The 17800-nt window shown below is 35.1% G+C and overlaps 1 protein-coding gene across 2 annotated transcripts in view; it reads left to right on the top strand.

Annotated features, from left to right (window-relative positions):
* The first annotated feature begins 412 nt into the window (after positions 1-412).
* LOC136035524 (U3 small nucleolar ribonucleoprotein protein IMP4-like) overlaps positions 413-17800 on the top strand; it is a 35820-nt gene continuing 18432 nt past the window's right edge. Inside the window, exons 1-3 of one of the 2 annotated variants that reach the window (XM_065717368.1) lie at positions 413-485; positions 11172-11292; positions 16210-16439. In XM_065717368.1, coding sequence (XP_065573440.1) covers positions 477-485; positions 11172-11292; positions 16210-16439 — 360 coding nt within the window. In that variant the 5' untranslated portion in view covers positions 413-476. Of the gene's footprint in view, positions 486-748; positions 770-11171; positions 11293-16209; positions 16440-17800 lie in introns of those variants that run through there. The other variant, XM_065717369.1, reaches the window with a different exon arrangement.

The raw sequence follows: 17800 nt of genomic DNA, 5'->3' as shown, positions 1-17800 counted from the left end.
TAAGGCCAACCGAAAAGTAGGTCGTCCGTGAATGGGTTGGGAGAATGCTGTAAGGAAATATTTAAGGAAAATGTAAAATTTTTAGAAGGGTGTAAACAGGAGGACTTAAAAAAATTGAATGGAACATACCTAGTCAACTCCAATTGATTGATATTTTATTTTGTGTTGTTCTGATGTAAGTGAGTCAAGATAGAGAATTTCGAAAGAAAAACATAATATAAATAGTAAGTTTCTTTGAAACATTCAGTTTCTTCAGAGAGAAAAGAAAAATATTTTCAACAGCTCACGTACTAGAAAGAAGAGCTGCAATTAAAAATATCTTCGACAGCGCAAGTGATGATTATATACACTATTCACATATAATATTTGTATTATGTATCATATTGCACTGAGCTAAGCGCTACCTACAGTACGAAGCTGACAAATATTTAAAATTAACTTAAATAGAAAAATTCTAACCCAAGGAGAATTTCAAAATGTCAAGTGTGGGTATTTTTCCTATTTCAAATTTCTGGAATAATATTCAACTTCAGTATAGCGATGCATTTAAGAGAACTGTTTTTTATAGTAAACAGTTGATTCTCAGCCATCCTGACACTTGTTTTGGGAAATATGTAGTGGTTGGCTACTTCTGGAGAAAACTTGGGTATAAGTGCTGCATTCTCATTCTCCAGAAGGAAATACTAGGGCTATAAAACTTTGAAAGCTACTTTAAAATAAACAAATATACTTACTGATATTATTTCTTGGGATTTCACAATAAATGATGGTAAATATCTGCCTATTCTCATAGTTTAGTTAGAATGAAGGTGAATATATCAGTTGATACCATTTCTAAGCCTTTTCCAAGTTCAATAATAACTTATGGGGAAAACTATGGTAAATTCTAGTTTAGCTACTTTTTCTATCTTTGAAAGGGGTTAGGTTAGGAAAACAAAACTTTCAGTAATGAAGTTGGCCCATTACAAGCAAAGCATTAGGCCTATAGGTTTGTTAAAATTGAAAATTTGAAAAAAACAACATTTACCTCAAATTTCATTTAGGCTATCTTTTTTCTATTTGGTTTTAGTTCTGAAAATGTGATGTGTTATTTGAGTAAAATTTTAAGGTGTATCAATAGGTTTTTCTAAATTTAGGAAGTGTGCCTACAGATCTCTGAATCAATATAAATTAGATTGGGATTACCAAAAAAGGCAAAATTCTAGTTTAGTGACTTCTTGCCATCTCAGAAAGGGAATGTCAAAATTTCAGGGATGGGTCTACAGGCTAAAGTATGCCCAGGGAAGGTATTTTGAAGTACCTACCTTTACTCCCTCTCCCTCTAGAGGGTCCTGACCTTTAAAATATGTGTGTTATAAAAGTGAAATCAGTGAAATGTGAAATAAAAGTGAATGTGTGTTAGAAAAGTGAATCTTGCAAAATAGATCTTCTGCTTAAATGAAGTACAACAAAATTGTTTTCAGCTTCACAACTTTGCTCAATCCCAATTTATAAGGTTTTAAAGGTATGCAACTACATTTCCCAAATTTTGAAAAAAACATTGATATGACTCAGAATTCTACTCAAATAACAGGAATTGCATTTTCAGAACTAAAGGCAGAGAAAAAGCAACTGGTAACTGAAGATTAAGGTAAAATGTTCTTTTGTCAAAATTTCAATAGGTGACCTGTGATGTAGGCCTGTCAGTGCTTAGTGCTACATGACCTGTCATGTTGGTGAATTTCAGAGCCCTCTAGAGGGAGAAGGAGTGGAGGTGGGTACTTTATAATACCTTCCTGGGATATACTTTAGCCTGTAGACCCATCCCCAAAAGCTTCATTTTCTTAACCTAACCCCTTTCTGAGATAGCAAGAAGTCACTAAACTAGAATTTTACCCATTTGTTAAGCTAGAAATAGTTTGTAGTAGGCTACCTTTTTCTGCAGAACATCTATTTTGCAAGGTGTCAATTTTATAACACTAAGGTTTTTAAAGATTACCAAAGTTCATTACCCTCTAGAGAGAGAAGAAGTGAAGGTAGGTACTTTGGTAAGTTATTACCAAGCTTCTATTTTAACCATCTTCTGATTTCAAAGTCTTAGAATTTGAAATATTTGACAAGTCTATAGGCTACCTATTGAGATTTTGACAAACAATAGTATATCTCCATTTTCACTTGTCACTTTCTTTTTCTCTGGTTTTAGTTTTAAAATCCAATTCCTGTTATTTGAGTTGAATTTTAAGCCATATCATTTTTTTTTTTAATTTAGAAAGTGTATTCACAGATCTTTGAAACCTCGTAAATTGGGACTGAGCAAAGTAGCAAAGCTGAAAACAGTTTTCTTGTACTTAATTTAAGCAGAAGATTTTGCATAGTTTCACTTTTATAGCAAAACATTTTAAAAGCCATCAAAGGTCAGGGCCCTCTAAAGGAATAAAGATAGGTACTTCAAAATGCCTTCTCAGGACATAATTTAATCTGTAGACCCATCTCTGAAAGTTTTAGTTTCTCTTTCCAAGAAAGCAAAAAGTAGCCAAACTGAATTTTTACCAGTTATGTTTTGAGCTCTTAAAGTCACCCTATAAAGTAACCTATCACCTTGTCTATTGATTATGCTGTATTCTATAGCTAAAGTTAAACACAGAATTCAAAATTGAATTTAAAACTGGTTTCTCTGTGTACGCTCAGAGATGATCTGCTTAGACTGAGGAAGATAATGACTATGCAGGTATATTTTAGTTAAATGTTTAATATATAGAGTTGATTAGGTTTGATATATTATTGTTTTGGGCAGCCTGTTTTCCATAATTCTATGTTGTAGTTTCCATAATTTTGTTACTAACATATTATATTTTCATTAAATTTTTGGATATTTCATTATGATTAACCTTACTTCACTTCTTGAGTGTGGCTCATACAGTATGTAAGTACCTGCTGTTCTATTGCTGGTTTGGTGTTAAGTCACTTTGAAAGAAAAAAGTAAAGCATAGAAAATTCATTGCACATATAAAACTGTACAAGATGCAATGGGCAGCAGAGTATAAGACATTAATAGTAAAAGAAGGCAAACAACAGGCTATGGTTTATCACAAATATATACAAAAAAAGGCTAATTCCACAGTCTGTCCCTGAAGAGTTACCCAAGGTCAATCCAGAGTCAGGACTTTTTCATAGAAATTTGCTACCCTGGTAAGAACTGCCAGGCAAGGTCTATCAGTATGGAAAAGCAAAGTCTATCAGTCTGGATTTATTGACCAAATACCAGTTTTTTTTTACCATAATGGAAACTTAAGTAAACGCTTTGCATATTTAAACTAAATTATATAATTTCTTAATAAACTATACAATTTCTTAATAAATCATAATTTCTTCTCTGTCTATGTAGGCTATTATTATTATTGTTAAAAAGGGTGGAACCACTATCACTAGATGAAGGATCTGGCCTTCAAGGTAAATTGCATCCCCTCCTCAAAACTATGCTCCATTTGGGGTTGGGGGGGCAACAGTAGATAGGCCTTCCTACCCTCGCCATATATTTTGCCAGCTGTTGGACTTCCTCTTCTCTTACTATATCCTCCAGCTTAACTACAACATTATGAAATATCTGAAGCCAGTGTCTGATCCTAGCTGGATATCCCTCCATTTAATGCTTTCTTGTTTCCACAATGGTCATCTTGCACTTTTGGCACATTAGGTATTGAGTAATTCCTATTTGGGAAAGATATTTCCCAAAATTTCCAATCTTATGGCTTCTATTACCATTCTTGTCTCAGACCTTTTTAGTCATAGAAAATGTTTAGTCAGGATGGGTTTAAACTTTGGGAGAGATTCTTTTGCTTCCTTACATCTCACCTTCCTATGCCAATTTAGTTCCACTGTCTCATTGCTCCTACTCCTCATTGCTGCCTTCCAGCAACTCTGAGAAATTGGGATGAAAGGTTATGGACCACTGTATCTCAATGACATCTCATCCTTAGCTGCTTTATCTGCCAACTTGTTATCCTCTATTCCAGAATGCCCTGGGACCCACATCAGCATAACTTTGTCTCCTTTGCATGTTAAGCTATTCAGGGCCTTGTAGCATTCCAATTCTTTCCTTTGCTAGCTCTTTACATTTTGAAGAGCCTTTAGGCATGCTTGATTGTCAGTTAAGATACATAGATTCTGAATATTTCATCCTAAAAAACTGTAGCAAATGTTCCCAGGTGATAACTACATGCCTCCTTTTCCACATCAGGAAAACTTACCTTGCAGACATTCTTTATGATCAGTCCTCAATTTCTGAATTTGCTTTAGCTCTATAGCTACCTGTCATTTCCTGAGCATATAGGAGTCCATTTTTGTTCTGCTTTAAGCAGCCATATATTTGAAAATCCTAGCCACAAAATAATTTTTGACAAATCAGCCCTTAATAGCAATGACCTAGACATACAGCAGGTAGTTTGAGAAGAAATTGAAATCAGACTTAAGATTAATAATACTATTTCCTTATATAGAGACTTGGGGAATATTTACTAAATGCTCTATACACAAATTTAATTAAAAACAATCTTACAAAATATTAAAAAAAAAACAGTAGATATTAACACAGAACCAGTCACAAATGGACCTTTGAGGTCAGCTGAAGAAAAATTAAGATTAGCACTAAAAACGTGTTTTTAATTATTCTTCTTTCATTTCAATGAATCGCCTCATTTCATCTCACTTTGTTTATCAGTCATGGTTTAACTTTGCTGAAGTAAGGATGCTAGGACTGTTTTCAAAATTTCATTTTAGTTCTATTGGTTCTATGTTGTTGTAAGTATTTCTTCTTCTATATATATATATGTTTTGCTGAGGATGGCCTTAGGACATAGGGCCAAAATATTCATTCAGATTAGATTTTCAATGTCTTGCGAAAAGAATTCCCTATTGTTCTTGTTGTTTTTGATGTTTGAAATATGAGGTGTGTGGGGGGGAGGTATCTACCCTCTGATCACTCTGAATCTTAAAAAGGGCACTAAAACTTCTGATTACCAATCCAATGGGCCCAATCCAAAATTTCAAGGATCACCCTTTCTATATATGCCTTATATGCCCCCTGGGCATAACCTAACAACCCTTGCCCTGAGGGCTCTGTGGGGGGGTCATCCTCAAAGGTGTAATTTCTAGACTTTTCATATATGTCAAACACAATGGAAATCTCAGAATTTTGATTGGCATTCCTTCAATACGAAGTGTCCTGGTCTAAAACCACAAAAAAAAAAAAAAATACACTGTGCCCCTTTTGCTCTTTACTTAGGCAGTGCTATTGTGCTGCCTATGATATTTTGTTTGTGGTCTTCAGATTACTTAATAGAAAACGTGATTAATAGTTTTATAACTTTCAATCAAAAGGAGGTTAATGTTATCATTCTACAGGACCAGGGGTTTAATTAATCCTCTTTCTCCAGTTTAGGTATGCAGAAACCACTGGCTTTAAGCCGCGTACAGGGGACATAGCCTAAAGCGAGACTTTGCAAGGTATTCTCTTTGCAATACCAATATAATAGGTTTGTATTTTCTCCCATCCTTTCTAGAGCATTATGAGGTGTACCTGATTAGCCCTTGGGGCTTCATAAGGTTGAAACTGATCCAAGCTTCTTTGACCCATTCCTCCCTATGTAATTTGGGATTCCAGTTCCTCCTGCATATTTGGGTTTATAAAATAAGCTGGCATAAGACTATTTTCTTCAGGATCATTAACATGCATTTTAATCACAGGGCTTAATGTCTCTTCCTGGTCTGCTGTGAGCGTGCCATCTATTCTTGTTACACTTCCTAGGTGTGCCTGGTGCTATGTCTTTAGAATATTTAGTAGCATACTACTAGCGTCTTATGACTATACTTTCACAGAAAAAACCTCAATGAGGTAAAGAGCCTCTATGAGGTTTTATTTGCTTTTTTATCTACTTTTTCAAGAGTTTTTGACCTTCTGAATAAGTATCCCGATCTTTGGGATTGTTTGTTTGGATAGCTATTCTTAGCAGCCTTTGGGTCAGTTTTCTTCTTTGAGTTTATTCTGAAGTCCACCAGGTATTATAGGCTCAGAGGGGTATCAGGCTGTTCATACTGAACAGTGTGAATAGTACCGTAATGTACTGTTCATGCTTTCAGTAAGTGTTTCTGCCTTCTGGTAAAAACGCTTAATTTTCGTCAGTTACTCTAGGAAGGCAGATTGACATTTTTTTTTGTTAGTACTTGATTATAGGTGTTCCATTTTTTTTTCAGGTATCTCCATGAAGTTTCCTCTGGGGTTTGTCTATTTTAAATGTTATTATTCAATGGTCAGAGAATGATAGAAGATTCCTTACACGCCATTACTTTACCAGTCTCTCATGTTGTGAAGAGATCATTGTAAGATTCGAAACTTCTCTTCTTCCCTTACTAGGTAATCCAGAAACTCAAGTCCCCTTCCATATGTGTTGGTGCTTCCCCATAGTGTATGATATGCATTTGCATCACATGATAGAATTAGAGGAACCATCTCATATTTACAGTATTCCACCAATTCTATCACTTTCTTTGGCGGTAGTTTCTCATCACTTGGCATGTAAATTGAACTAAATACTACATGTTCATTGCCTAAATGCACGCTCTAACTACACACTCTAGCAGCAGTACTCGCCTCATTATATACATGGAGTTCAGCTTCTCTGACCTTCCCCATGATCCTTCTTCTGATGACCCATGGCTCCTAAACAATTGCTAAGAAATGTCTGTGGTTTTGCCAGCTCCATCCCAAGATTATAGGCGGTTGCATGGCAGTGGTGCAGATTAATCTGCCAGTACTCTTGTCCCCACAGATCATATGCCGGCACCATTTCAAATTAGTTTGAGCTAGAAGTCCTGCTCTGTTCTTTACTGGAATGGACTCCATGTGCTTCTTCAAGAGGGGTTTGAGGAGAGTGAGTCCCTCGTTCCAATGAGCAGTCTGAAGTACTGATTCTCCACTTCAGGAACCAAGTCTGCATCAATTGCCATGTGGAGGCAGATCTTTCCCTCCTCGATGTGATCTTGATCACTTCAATTTTCTCTTTAGTGAGGAAATGCTTGCAGGCCACCAACAGCCTGCAAGCTGATCCAATATTTGGATCCTCAATAGAAAAATTCCTTCCCAGAGGCGTGTCTCCAGGGGTATAAGCTTGGAACATGACCCTGCTCCAACCTACTCACAGCCTCCTTGATCTATGATTCAGTCCTATCATCTCGACATCTCACATTTACTATGCCCTCCTCCTATCTTGTGAAGGTGACATCAGGACCAAGGTACAGATTACCCTCTATGATTTTAGCCTCACTGACTTCCATCAATAGGACGTCATTATCTTTGAGGAGATGTCAGTGACTCCTACTCTCCCAAATGGGTATCAATCTGGCTACTTCTGCAAAACCCCTCTTTTCTTTTGGTGTCTCAGGAGCCTTTTTCCTTCTCCTTTCTAACTTGGGGTGCCGTTTTTCCAGAGCACCCTTTGGGGCTGTATTCTGAGAGAGGTTAGTCCTATCTCTTTCTACCCTTCAGTTGAGAATGATGGCCTGCCAGAAATACATGTCCTTGCTCCACGTCAGGCCCTCTCGCTTCATATGGGAGATGTTTCCTGCAAACAACCTGCTGTGAACTCTCTGGCTTTCCTGTTCTCCATCTGGTTGGGTTTCTTTCTGTGCTGGGACTTCTCCCAGCATTCATCACTCTGATTACTAATGGGGTTAGCCCCTGATTCAGACTTGTTCTGTTCTGGGTGAGAGCGGCAGCTTAAGTCATCTATGCTTGTCTCAGAATCCTTTGAACCCTCTGCCCATTTGGGCTCTAGGCTCTGGGAGCTTATGATTGTCAACAGGAATGTGCAATTGCTTTTAGGAATACCCCCTTGCCAATCCTCATTGCCTCTGCAAATTTTTTATCTGTGATTTTTACCTTTATCTCAATATTTTTCATCACATAATAAGACAAAATTTTTCTCTTGGCTTTGGTTTCTTACTACCAAATATGGGACCTTCACCTACAACCAAACATTTTCAGACTTGAACCAGGATATGACGTCAGAGGAACCCTTTATGCTCACCCTCAGCTGTGCACACAGCTCAAGGCCTGTTCCAAAAACCTTTGCCCCTCAACTAAATGCCGGCCTTAGACATGGATACAGAGTTGTATTCCGTGTGCCTTCATTGCGTCATTTTCATCTAGAGCTTCATTGCGGTTTAGGTCCCATCATGACTTACATCCACCCCAATTATTCTATTCCTTGGCAACATTCCTCATTCACCATCTCAATGGCCAGCAAAGGGTCTAGAAACACCCAGAATTGGAGATGACTTATCTTGGCTGTATTAAGGTCCTCATGAGTGTCAGATTGGCCCTGGTGGATGACGCCAGGCCAGAGATACAAGAGGGAGTGTCTACCTTTTGTCTAAAATAAGTATTACCCCGTCACCCTCTTCCATCTCTGGCTCCAGGCTTAAAACTTTAACATGGAAGGCTCCAGCACCAGTTTCAGGCTATTACATTGCCATGACGCCCTCTCCCCAGCTCCCTCTAAAAGTCCAGTACAATTCCAAAACAGAGAAGTAACGTTGGTAAAACAAACACATTATGCAATCGGGCTAGAATATCACAACTAAATCTTGTCTAGCTCTGAACAAGTTTTCCTTATTCAGAACAAGCTTCTCTAAGGGTATCAACATAATAAGCACATATGTGGCCACATGTAATATGCCAATCAGGACTCCTAGGTAAGTAAGCACTTAAACAGGTCGGATTTCTGTATCTTCTGGCATAACACATATATCCTCAGTCAATGATTGAATCAACAGATTGAATGCAGCCAGCACAAGCATGTTCTAACTTTAAAGTTCTACTAATATTTACAATGTTATCAGCATAACTTATAGGCAATATCCTGTAAAAAAAAAGCATGTTGTTGAGGCTTCATTTTGCACTTTGATTACAGAATTAGAAGATCTGGTGAAATTACTGCCCCTTGCCTTATACCCTTTTTCACAGGTAAATAATTGCTAAAAGCAAATTGTAATCCCTGTTGAGATACTCTATTTTAACGTGAAAATTTATATACATTGAGTCAAGAGATCCAATTATCAAATGTTTTATGCCTCTTTGTGCTGCAGAATACAGAACTTGTTCATTTATAGATGAGTTGAAAGTACTGGGAAGATCATGGGCTGCTAAAACTGAAGAATTGCCATTATTTTCATATAATATTTTATCCATATTCAATCGTAATTTACTCAGTCAAAACTTAATTTCATAAAGTTGAGACTGCAGTAACCCATTTGAACTAAGAACACTGGGGTGAAGTTAAGGGTTTTGAGTTTGGAGGGGGATATAAAGAATGTGCCAACGAACGTACACTGTGCCGACAAATGTGAACACATAAGCTAAATAGAGATAGCCAAAATTCCAAGACGCAAGCACTGGGGGGGGGGGCTTCCCTTATAGATGCACCCCTGCAAGGACCTATGATGTATCATATGAGTCAATTAACTGATAAATACATTGTTGTGGCCGTGAGAGGGTAAAGTACATTGTCAGAAAAACAACCGTGATCTTTAGAAATAGTGTAAGATAAGGAATCACCTAGTGTTTTGCTTTTTTACACATTTCCTGCAGAAGTGACAAACACCTATATATTTTTCCCTGTTTTAGTTAAACAGGCTCTTGAACATTAACTCCTGACCTGTTTTGGATTTTTGATAGCACATTAGTGTAGACTACAATGTACTATAGTATTTTTTTTTTTTTTTACATTTAAACTTAAAGGTACCATCATGTCCTGGCCTGTTTAAATATAGTTATCCTGCTTGATGATACTTGCCTTAGATTAAAATATATACTTTGATTGTTGAACTCCATTCTTTAGATACTTTATTGTTAAATTTGCTGTGGTTGAGCACATTTATAGGAAACATACTAGTAAAATAAAAGTAGAACCATTGAATTCTTAGTTTTATCTTCTACCCAAATATCCTGGTCACTTTTTGGCAATCAGCCTCCCTTCTCTGATGGTCCTGGATATAGCCCAAGGCAGGGACAAATCTAGAGCAAAATCTTGGAGGGGGGCAATGTGACAAAGGTGCCAATAAGCAAGATTCTTGAGGGCAATGTGACAAGGGCACCAATAATTCACCAAATGACAAATTTATTTTAAAAATAGAGTGAAAAAAAGGAATGACGGCGCCAGAAAAAATCTTGGGGGCAGGGTCCTCCCTGGGTCTGCCAGTGGCCCAAGGATGTATAGAAAACTGAAAGAAAACAATGAAACGTTTACTTTATAATTGGCGATTAGATTAGATTCTATTGATTAGATTAGATTCTATTAGGTAGATATTCACGTTCCCTCCCATTTTTATCCACATTATTAAATCTTTAAATGGGGAAATTGGGGAAATAATTAAAAGAGAAACTTCTCCCATTTATGCACAAACTGAGCACAATTTCACACTTTCAGCTGCAGATTTTGGTTCAGATTGTTGTGCTTCTTTTTTCAAAACATTTTTTTTAACTAAAAATTTATGGACATGTATGCTTAATGAGATTTGAAATCTGTAATGAGAGTAAGATGATAGTAGAAAGCCATTGACACCACTATCCTCCCCCTAAGTTACCCTCTGTTTTCCATTGATATGTGGTTTTTTTTCACCAGTTCACTTGTTTATGGTAGGATGACATACTATTTTTAATTAATAATGTGATTCCAACATACTTTTCTGGTTTGTCTGATGTTTTGTATCTAGAACAAGCTGAATACCTTATTGTTGTCAGCAGAAGTAAAGGTGGCCTAACCTAGATTGTCGATATTGTCAGTTGCATTTCTGGAGCATTTTTTTTTATCTGATTTTTATTGAAATGCTAATAAGTGCTATTTTGCTAATAATAGGCTATTTTATTCAAGTTAATAACTAATATATGTTGACTTAGAAGAGGTTGTGTGCTTTTCAACGTTTATATTCATCATTAGGCCTATTTCAAATTTGGGCAATGTTAATGAAGCAAATTGTAATGGATCATTTGATTGAAAGTAATTAAATAGGATGTGTGAATTTTTTAAACAATCAACTAATATGTGTGGGTTGTGAAGAGAACATTGGTTTTCCCCAGTTTTTGGAAGCTTGACTAAGGAATATTTGAAAGGAGAATGTAAGCTGTTTTTTTTTTTCAGAGTTGGCCACAGTTGAGAAGGCAAGCAAGACTGAGAAGAGAATATGTATATCGTAAGGCTATTGAGGAAAGAACTAGGACGATACAGGAGAAAAAAGACCGCCTAAAACGAGCCTTTGAAGGTATTGATGGACGTTTCCAACTGAGTAGAAGTCTCCAGTATTGTTTCTGGCAATCCTCTGACAAAGGCAGAATTAAGATAAAAAGAAAATTATAGAAATATAGGTTATGGAAGAAAATGAAGACTCAGTTTATTTCATGTTAAGATTCCCCCTTCCCCCTACATTTTTAGATTGTTTTCAGGGAAATGCCTTGAATAGCTTTAATATTTTGGTAGAAAATTGTTCTGTTCCCAAGTGTTCGATCCCCTCTTCCCCTCCCCTCTGAAGATCATCTTGTATTAGCTTCCCAAGATCAGAACTATGAACAAAAAGAATAATTTTGTATTTTTGAGTTTTGGATTTTTAAGCTTAAATCAAGCATTCAATTCAATTTTTACTCCTTTTGGGATTTATTTATTTACCTGTATATGTATATGCTATTTTCATGTTAGATATGATCATTTATTTTAATTTCTGTTCGTTTAGAGTTTTATTTACTCTTTGAAAGTAGTTTTTGGTTGTTTCAAGTTTGAGTTCTCACAAGACTTTATTTTTGTTCTTCTTCGGTTTATTATGGCTCTATAAGTTCTATTGGAAAACACCTTTTTCGGAAGGACAAAAAAAAATATCTTCCAGAAAAAGCAAAGGTTAAAAATAGCAAAAGGTTATTCTGAGAAAGGTTAAAAATCCTCTTTTTTTGCTGATATAGATTTCTGCAGTTGAGTCAAACCTCTGATTTATCGAATCACTGATCCAGGCCTATAGTTTTACAAAGGTTTAACAATGGCTTAGACTCCTTTTGGTCCTATTTTATTAAAAGTTTCTTCTTTTCCTCTTCCTAGGAAATTTGATTGTACTTCTTATTATCTTATCCTTGTCTAACTTGGGTCTCTGACCTTTTCTCACTCCCTTATGGCCTTCTTTTCTTGTTAAAAAAATACTCTAAGGATACTTGTTTATTGTTGTGTTTAATCCACCTACGCTACTCCTTTGTAAATTGAATCACACCAAGGTCTTTATAAGGATTAGCATGAAAAAAATGGTTTCTTTTCTTCTTTGCTTGGCGCCTATGATTTTGCGCTGTATGTGTGTGAATGTCTTTTCGAGTAATGTAAGTTTATTACTTGTTTCTGTTCTCTTTCCCTTGTGAGCATAAGGTGTGCGAATGTGGAATGATCGGCCTTTACGAAAAAATTATCTGTTAGTGCTTCGAAGTTGGTAAAAATAAAAGGATAGGAAATTAATTTGCAAAACTTTGTAGGCTATATATTTGATATTAAAAAAATGCTTTGCAAAATTTTACGTTATAAATATCATTAGCTGCATAATTTGAAATTCCTGGAAGATAATTAGAGTATCAAGAACAATTGATATCTTACAAACTTGTATCAAGACGTAGATAATATGCTTAGTACATAGTCTTAAAATACTAAGGACAAAGGAAACTTTTTGTATTGGTAAAGTGGAAACTTTTGCAACCGTCATATCTTTAAATTTAGGAAAAATGGGGAATACAATTAGCAAAACATGTATAGTTTTGGGTATTGACGAGTTCCAAATTGAAAAAATAAATAGTATATAATCATATATAGATAAGATATTACATAATCATAAATACATAAGTACATAATTTTAAAATACTAAGGACAGAGGAAATGAAATATTACCTTTTGAATTGGTAAAGTGGAATCTTTTGCAACCGTAGATATCTTTAAATATAGGAAAAATCGGGAATACAATTAGTAAAACATATACAGTTTTGGGTATTGGCGAGGTCCAAGTTGTAAATATAAATAGTACATAATCATACATAATTATATAATCATATATACAGAAGATACTACATAATCATATTACATAGGATATTACATATGATATTACATAATAATAAATACATTAGTACATAATTTTAAAATACTAAGGACCAAGAACATGAAATATTACTTTTTGAATTTGTTAAAGTGGAAACTTTTGCAACCGTAGATATTTTTAAATATAGGTAAAGTCGGGAATACAATTAGTAAAACATGTACAGTTTTGGGTATTGGCGAGTTCCAAATTGAAAAAAATAAAACATGAATCAGCGAAAAATAAGCTAAAAATACATTGCATCAGAAACACCTTAATAGGGTATAGCTAATCTTTGAAGGTATATTTGTCTTTGGGAGTTAACGGATTATTAATCTTTGAGTTTTTACTGATGAAAAGCTTTGCTAAATTTAATTAGTTAATTTTGCCTATTTATCTCAACAGTTCAATGATGCAACACTGACATGAATGTGATTCTCCCCTAAAAAGTTCATAGTTTTGGAGGAGTTGAAAGAAAAATCCGAGCATGTCATGGTTTTCATGCATCAATAGAACTAAAATAGGTCAAGGAGGCAGACAGTATTGTTTTTAATGTCCTTGGTGCTTTACGGACTGTCATTCGTACTGCTACATTATTTGAAATTCGTTGTATGCGCATCCTCATATGCATCACATTTATAAGCTGTTTTGCTACTTTAGAGGTAGCTAACTAAAACTGCCTTTTTGAGGTAGGTCTAGAACGCATTTCACAGGAGCATCAAATTATATTAAAAGAACTTATAATTTTTTTTTTTTTCGTTGGAATCTATATTTTATAGAATCAGATTTTATCGAAATATTTGATATTTTGGTACTTTTACATGTTCTTCGAAAAATTTAGGAGAAGGTCCTTGAAATTTCTTAATAGATATTATTCCCTCTTCTTAGTGAAGATGTAATTAATGCATGTATGTGCTTCATTAAAAATGCAGCTCTCTATAGAAACCATCTTAAACTTAATATTTCTCGGCATCCTTTAACTCCAAAATTTTCTAAGTTGGCAGAAACATTTATAAGCCATGTGCGCCAGGATGTCTGAACGGCAGCAGCGCTGCCGTTTACTTGGTGCCCTTGTTTAACTCCACTGTCGAGTATCCTTATTCTTTGTTTAATTGCGATCATAAATTTGTGTAGTATGGTGCAGACAAGCATATTCTCCTTTAGTGGTGATTGTTTTGCAAAAGTGAGTGCTTTTTCCAGGGCTAACTTACAAGTGCCACCCCTCAGCACACTGAATTTTTTTTTCTTTTTTTTTAGCAGTGATAAACTTCATTGTTACTGGGTTAGAAGACAAACTCAATCTAGTAAATAGCGTGTCAGTTCTCATGGGTTATCTAGTTGACAACTCCCAGTCAATTCCCAATTCTCTGGTGCTACGATTAACACCTTTAAAGACCAACACGGTGTTTATAGTCTTCGAACTGACGATAATGTTTCGTACCAATCCTGCGAAGAGAGATTTTATGTGTCCTTCTTCGCCATACCCATATGAATCTTCAGTCTTACTTATCGAAGCCACGTTTAATGTTGAATGCTCTTTTAGGGCTCATATAGAGACACTGAATAAAACAGTAAATTGCGCGATGGGCTCTGTTATCTCACTGCTTTGGTATGGTTTTTCAGTGTCACAGCTGAAAGCGGCTTACCTACATACATCAGACCATTTTTAAATACGCTTATCCTGTACTTAAATACCTCTGGCTACCTAAGTAACTAGCTTGAGTCATTGCCGAAAAGAGCTATCAAAGTAATTCTGTGTGGTGCTTATTAGGCTATGAATTGGCACTAACTTACAGTTAACGTCACTCCACGAGTGTCGCTTTAGTTAAAATATTATTAAACGTTAAATTATTACCAACACTTGTGGTAAACGAAGTTAAACAAGATCGAAAAACAGAGATAAATTACAATTGCATACTTTACGTCCCCTTTTCAAATTTAATTGTGCCTTTTTCAAATTTAATTGTGCCAAATTCTATTTAATTATAGGTCAGCTTTTAATTGGTGTTGATCCAGTTTTTTTTTTTCTTTCATTTTCTAAGTCGGGCCATTTAGTTGGAATTTATTCTTGACTACGGTAGCTTATATACGTAAAGTTATTCTGGTTCTAAACATCCTGATTGTGCCTACAATCATAATTTCCCATACTATCGCCCATACAATGTACATTATTCGCATTCATTAACTTTAATGGGATTTACAGCGGTTATTCTTGAAAGCAGTGATTCAAGCTTCAGCAATCCTTGCAAAGGAAGATTTTTATGAAGTAATTTTTATCCCTCCATTCCATCTCCCTTCCAACAACATGGCTAAATGCATGGAGAAATTTATTATAAAGATCCTAATATCCTTCTAGGGTACAGAGAAGCATATCTAGAGGACCCTCCCTTTTCCCCTGAATACCTGCAAGGATTCGCTCTATTAATATGCTAAGGGTTTGTTGTACTTTGTTCAAGAAAAGTGGAAACTTGTACAGTATCAAAACACTGTCGTCAGATTTTGACCTGTCAATTAGTACTTCTTTCAATTTTGTCGTCTTAGAATTGTCGTATTAGAAGCTATTGGAACCTTGCAATTTTTCAGTTATTCTTGAAGTTGTAGCAGTTTTTAGAAGGTAACCCCCGCAGAAACGATAAAGAGCTGAAAGATGTCGTTGATAGTCAAACAAACTAAATGCTCATGGAGTATAACCAAGAATATAAAAATTGGTTTTAACTGCTTATCGAGACCGTATTGAAGGACGCTGGGTCCTTTTTTTGTCAGTTGGAGTAGTTGTGTTTGAGAATGAGTCGTATCCACCCTGTGATATTATTATTTTCTCTTTTTTTCATTTTCATTAAATGCAACTGGTAACTAAAAGATATTTGTATTAACTACTGTTAATATGTAGTTCCTAAGTGTTAGGCAAGCTGTTTGAAAATAAGGGAAAATATGAAAAGGAAACTAGGGTTACTTGAAATATATTAAATATTGTAATCATAAAACACTATAGAAACTAAAAGCTAGTTTCACGGTTCTGACAAGAAAAAGTCGAGCAGTTTCTGTATGCATGACAAATGCATAAATTTTCTTGACCTTATTTCTGTTTAGAGGGTCGGCCAGTTGATACTGATTTGCGGAAAGAAGTTGGATCTTTAAAGAGTGCTATTCAGTGGGAAGATGAAGGACCACAATTGGCTAGTCTTATGGGCGGCAACTCTGGAGGTGCGGCCACAGCTAATCATGAAGATGACGAATATAGATGGGCTGGTGTCGAAGATCCTAAAGTTATTATCACTACCTCTCATGACCCATCATCTAGGCTTAAAATGTTTGCCAAAGTAGGTGGTTTTTGTTTCTGTCAGATCTATGTAAATGGTTAATTAATTAAAAAATAAATATATATTTGTTTTTTTTTGCGTCAACCACCTATGTAATTGACTATATTTGTTACTTCAAAGAAACCTGTTTATAGGGAACCCATTCATTTCTATGTATATAAATATATATATATATATATATATATATATATATATATATATATATATATATATATATATATATATATATATATATATATATATATATATATATATATATATATATATATATATATGAAGTTCTTATTCTTTAGTAGTGCCTCTCCGCTTCCTGGTGCATAAACAGGGACACGTGAAATATCAAAATTGTTTCTTCTTCTTTTCTATTGGCTTCCTCATACTAAACTCCCTTGTGTCTTTACTCTCTTAAAACAATAGTCTTTTCTCTTCGGTTTTTCCTAATCATCATTTTGTTTAAGAAATTGAAATCGCCTCAACTTCGGTTTCAGTTACTTCAAGAGGATAAGTTGACACTATGCACCGGGGGATTTTCGAAATGTGATTAATAGCGATGAAGGGGCAAATTGTTTTGAAGCCTATCCTCAAATATACCAGAGTTTCTTTTTTAGTATTTACTAATGGTAGTTGGAGTTAAGACGTCTCTACTTATCTACTTATATTTAATGGATGACCACGTCCTAGATAGAACTTGAAAGAAAGACAAAATTGTTTTCTTTTTCAAAAATGTTTGGCAACCCGATTCGTTCTTTTTGCACAAATTATTGCAATCTGACCTTACTATGTTTCTAATGGCTCTCAATTCTTCATTTTTTTTTTTTGTTATAAAGAAATAATGTACGATCTGTTTTTTGCATTGTACTTTAATGCTACATTAGGTCATGTGGTGATCATAGTTTTCTTTTACTGGGCTTTATTTGATTAAGACACTCGTACTTTTATTTTCTTACGCGTCTTAAAAAGATAGGTAAGCAACTTAGCAATGAGCCTTTAGCTGTAGAAGTAGCAAGGCGAAGTCCAGCCAGTTCATTGAAAGAAGTAGATAGCCTATTAAACGATATCATTTTTATATAAAAGAACATTATAATACTAAAAAAAAACCTATTAAAACATAAAGTGGTTACTAGACCAGTTATTTGACGTCAGTTATTGTATTGCTATTATTTATTTTGTATTTGCGATTTAACAGAGATTTTTCCATTTGTACAATCAAAATGGGTCACCTGCGTTCTTATTTTCTCGCAGTCGAATTTTTTGTTTTAATTTTTCTAGATTTAAGTATTTCTGGGTCCATAATTTGAAGAAAGTTATTTGTGAAAATCAGTTATACCAGCGCGTATAAAATGATTGTCGAGATTGAATAA

This window comes from Artemia franciscana, chromosome 14 (genome assembly GCF_032884065.1).
Source record: "Artemia franciscana chromosome 14, ASM3288406v1, whole genome shotgun sequence".
Lineage (NCBI taxonomy): Eukaryota > Metazoa > Arthropoda > Branchiopoda > Anostraca > Artemiidae > Artemia > Artemia franciscana.
Note: the sequence above shows the minus strand (reverse complement) of the source record. Positions and strands in the feature narration are given on the sequence as shown.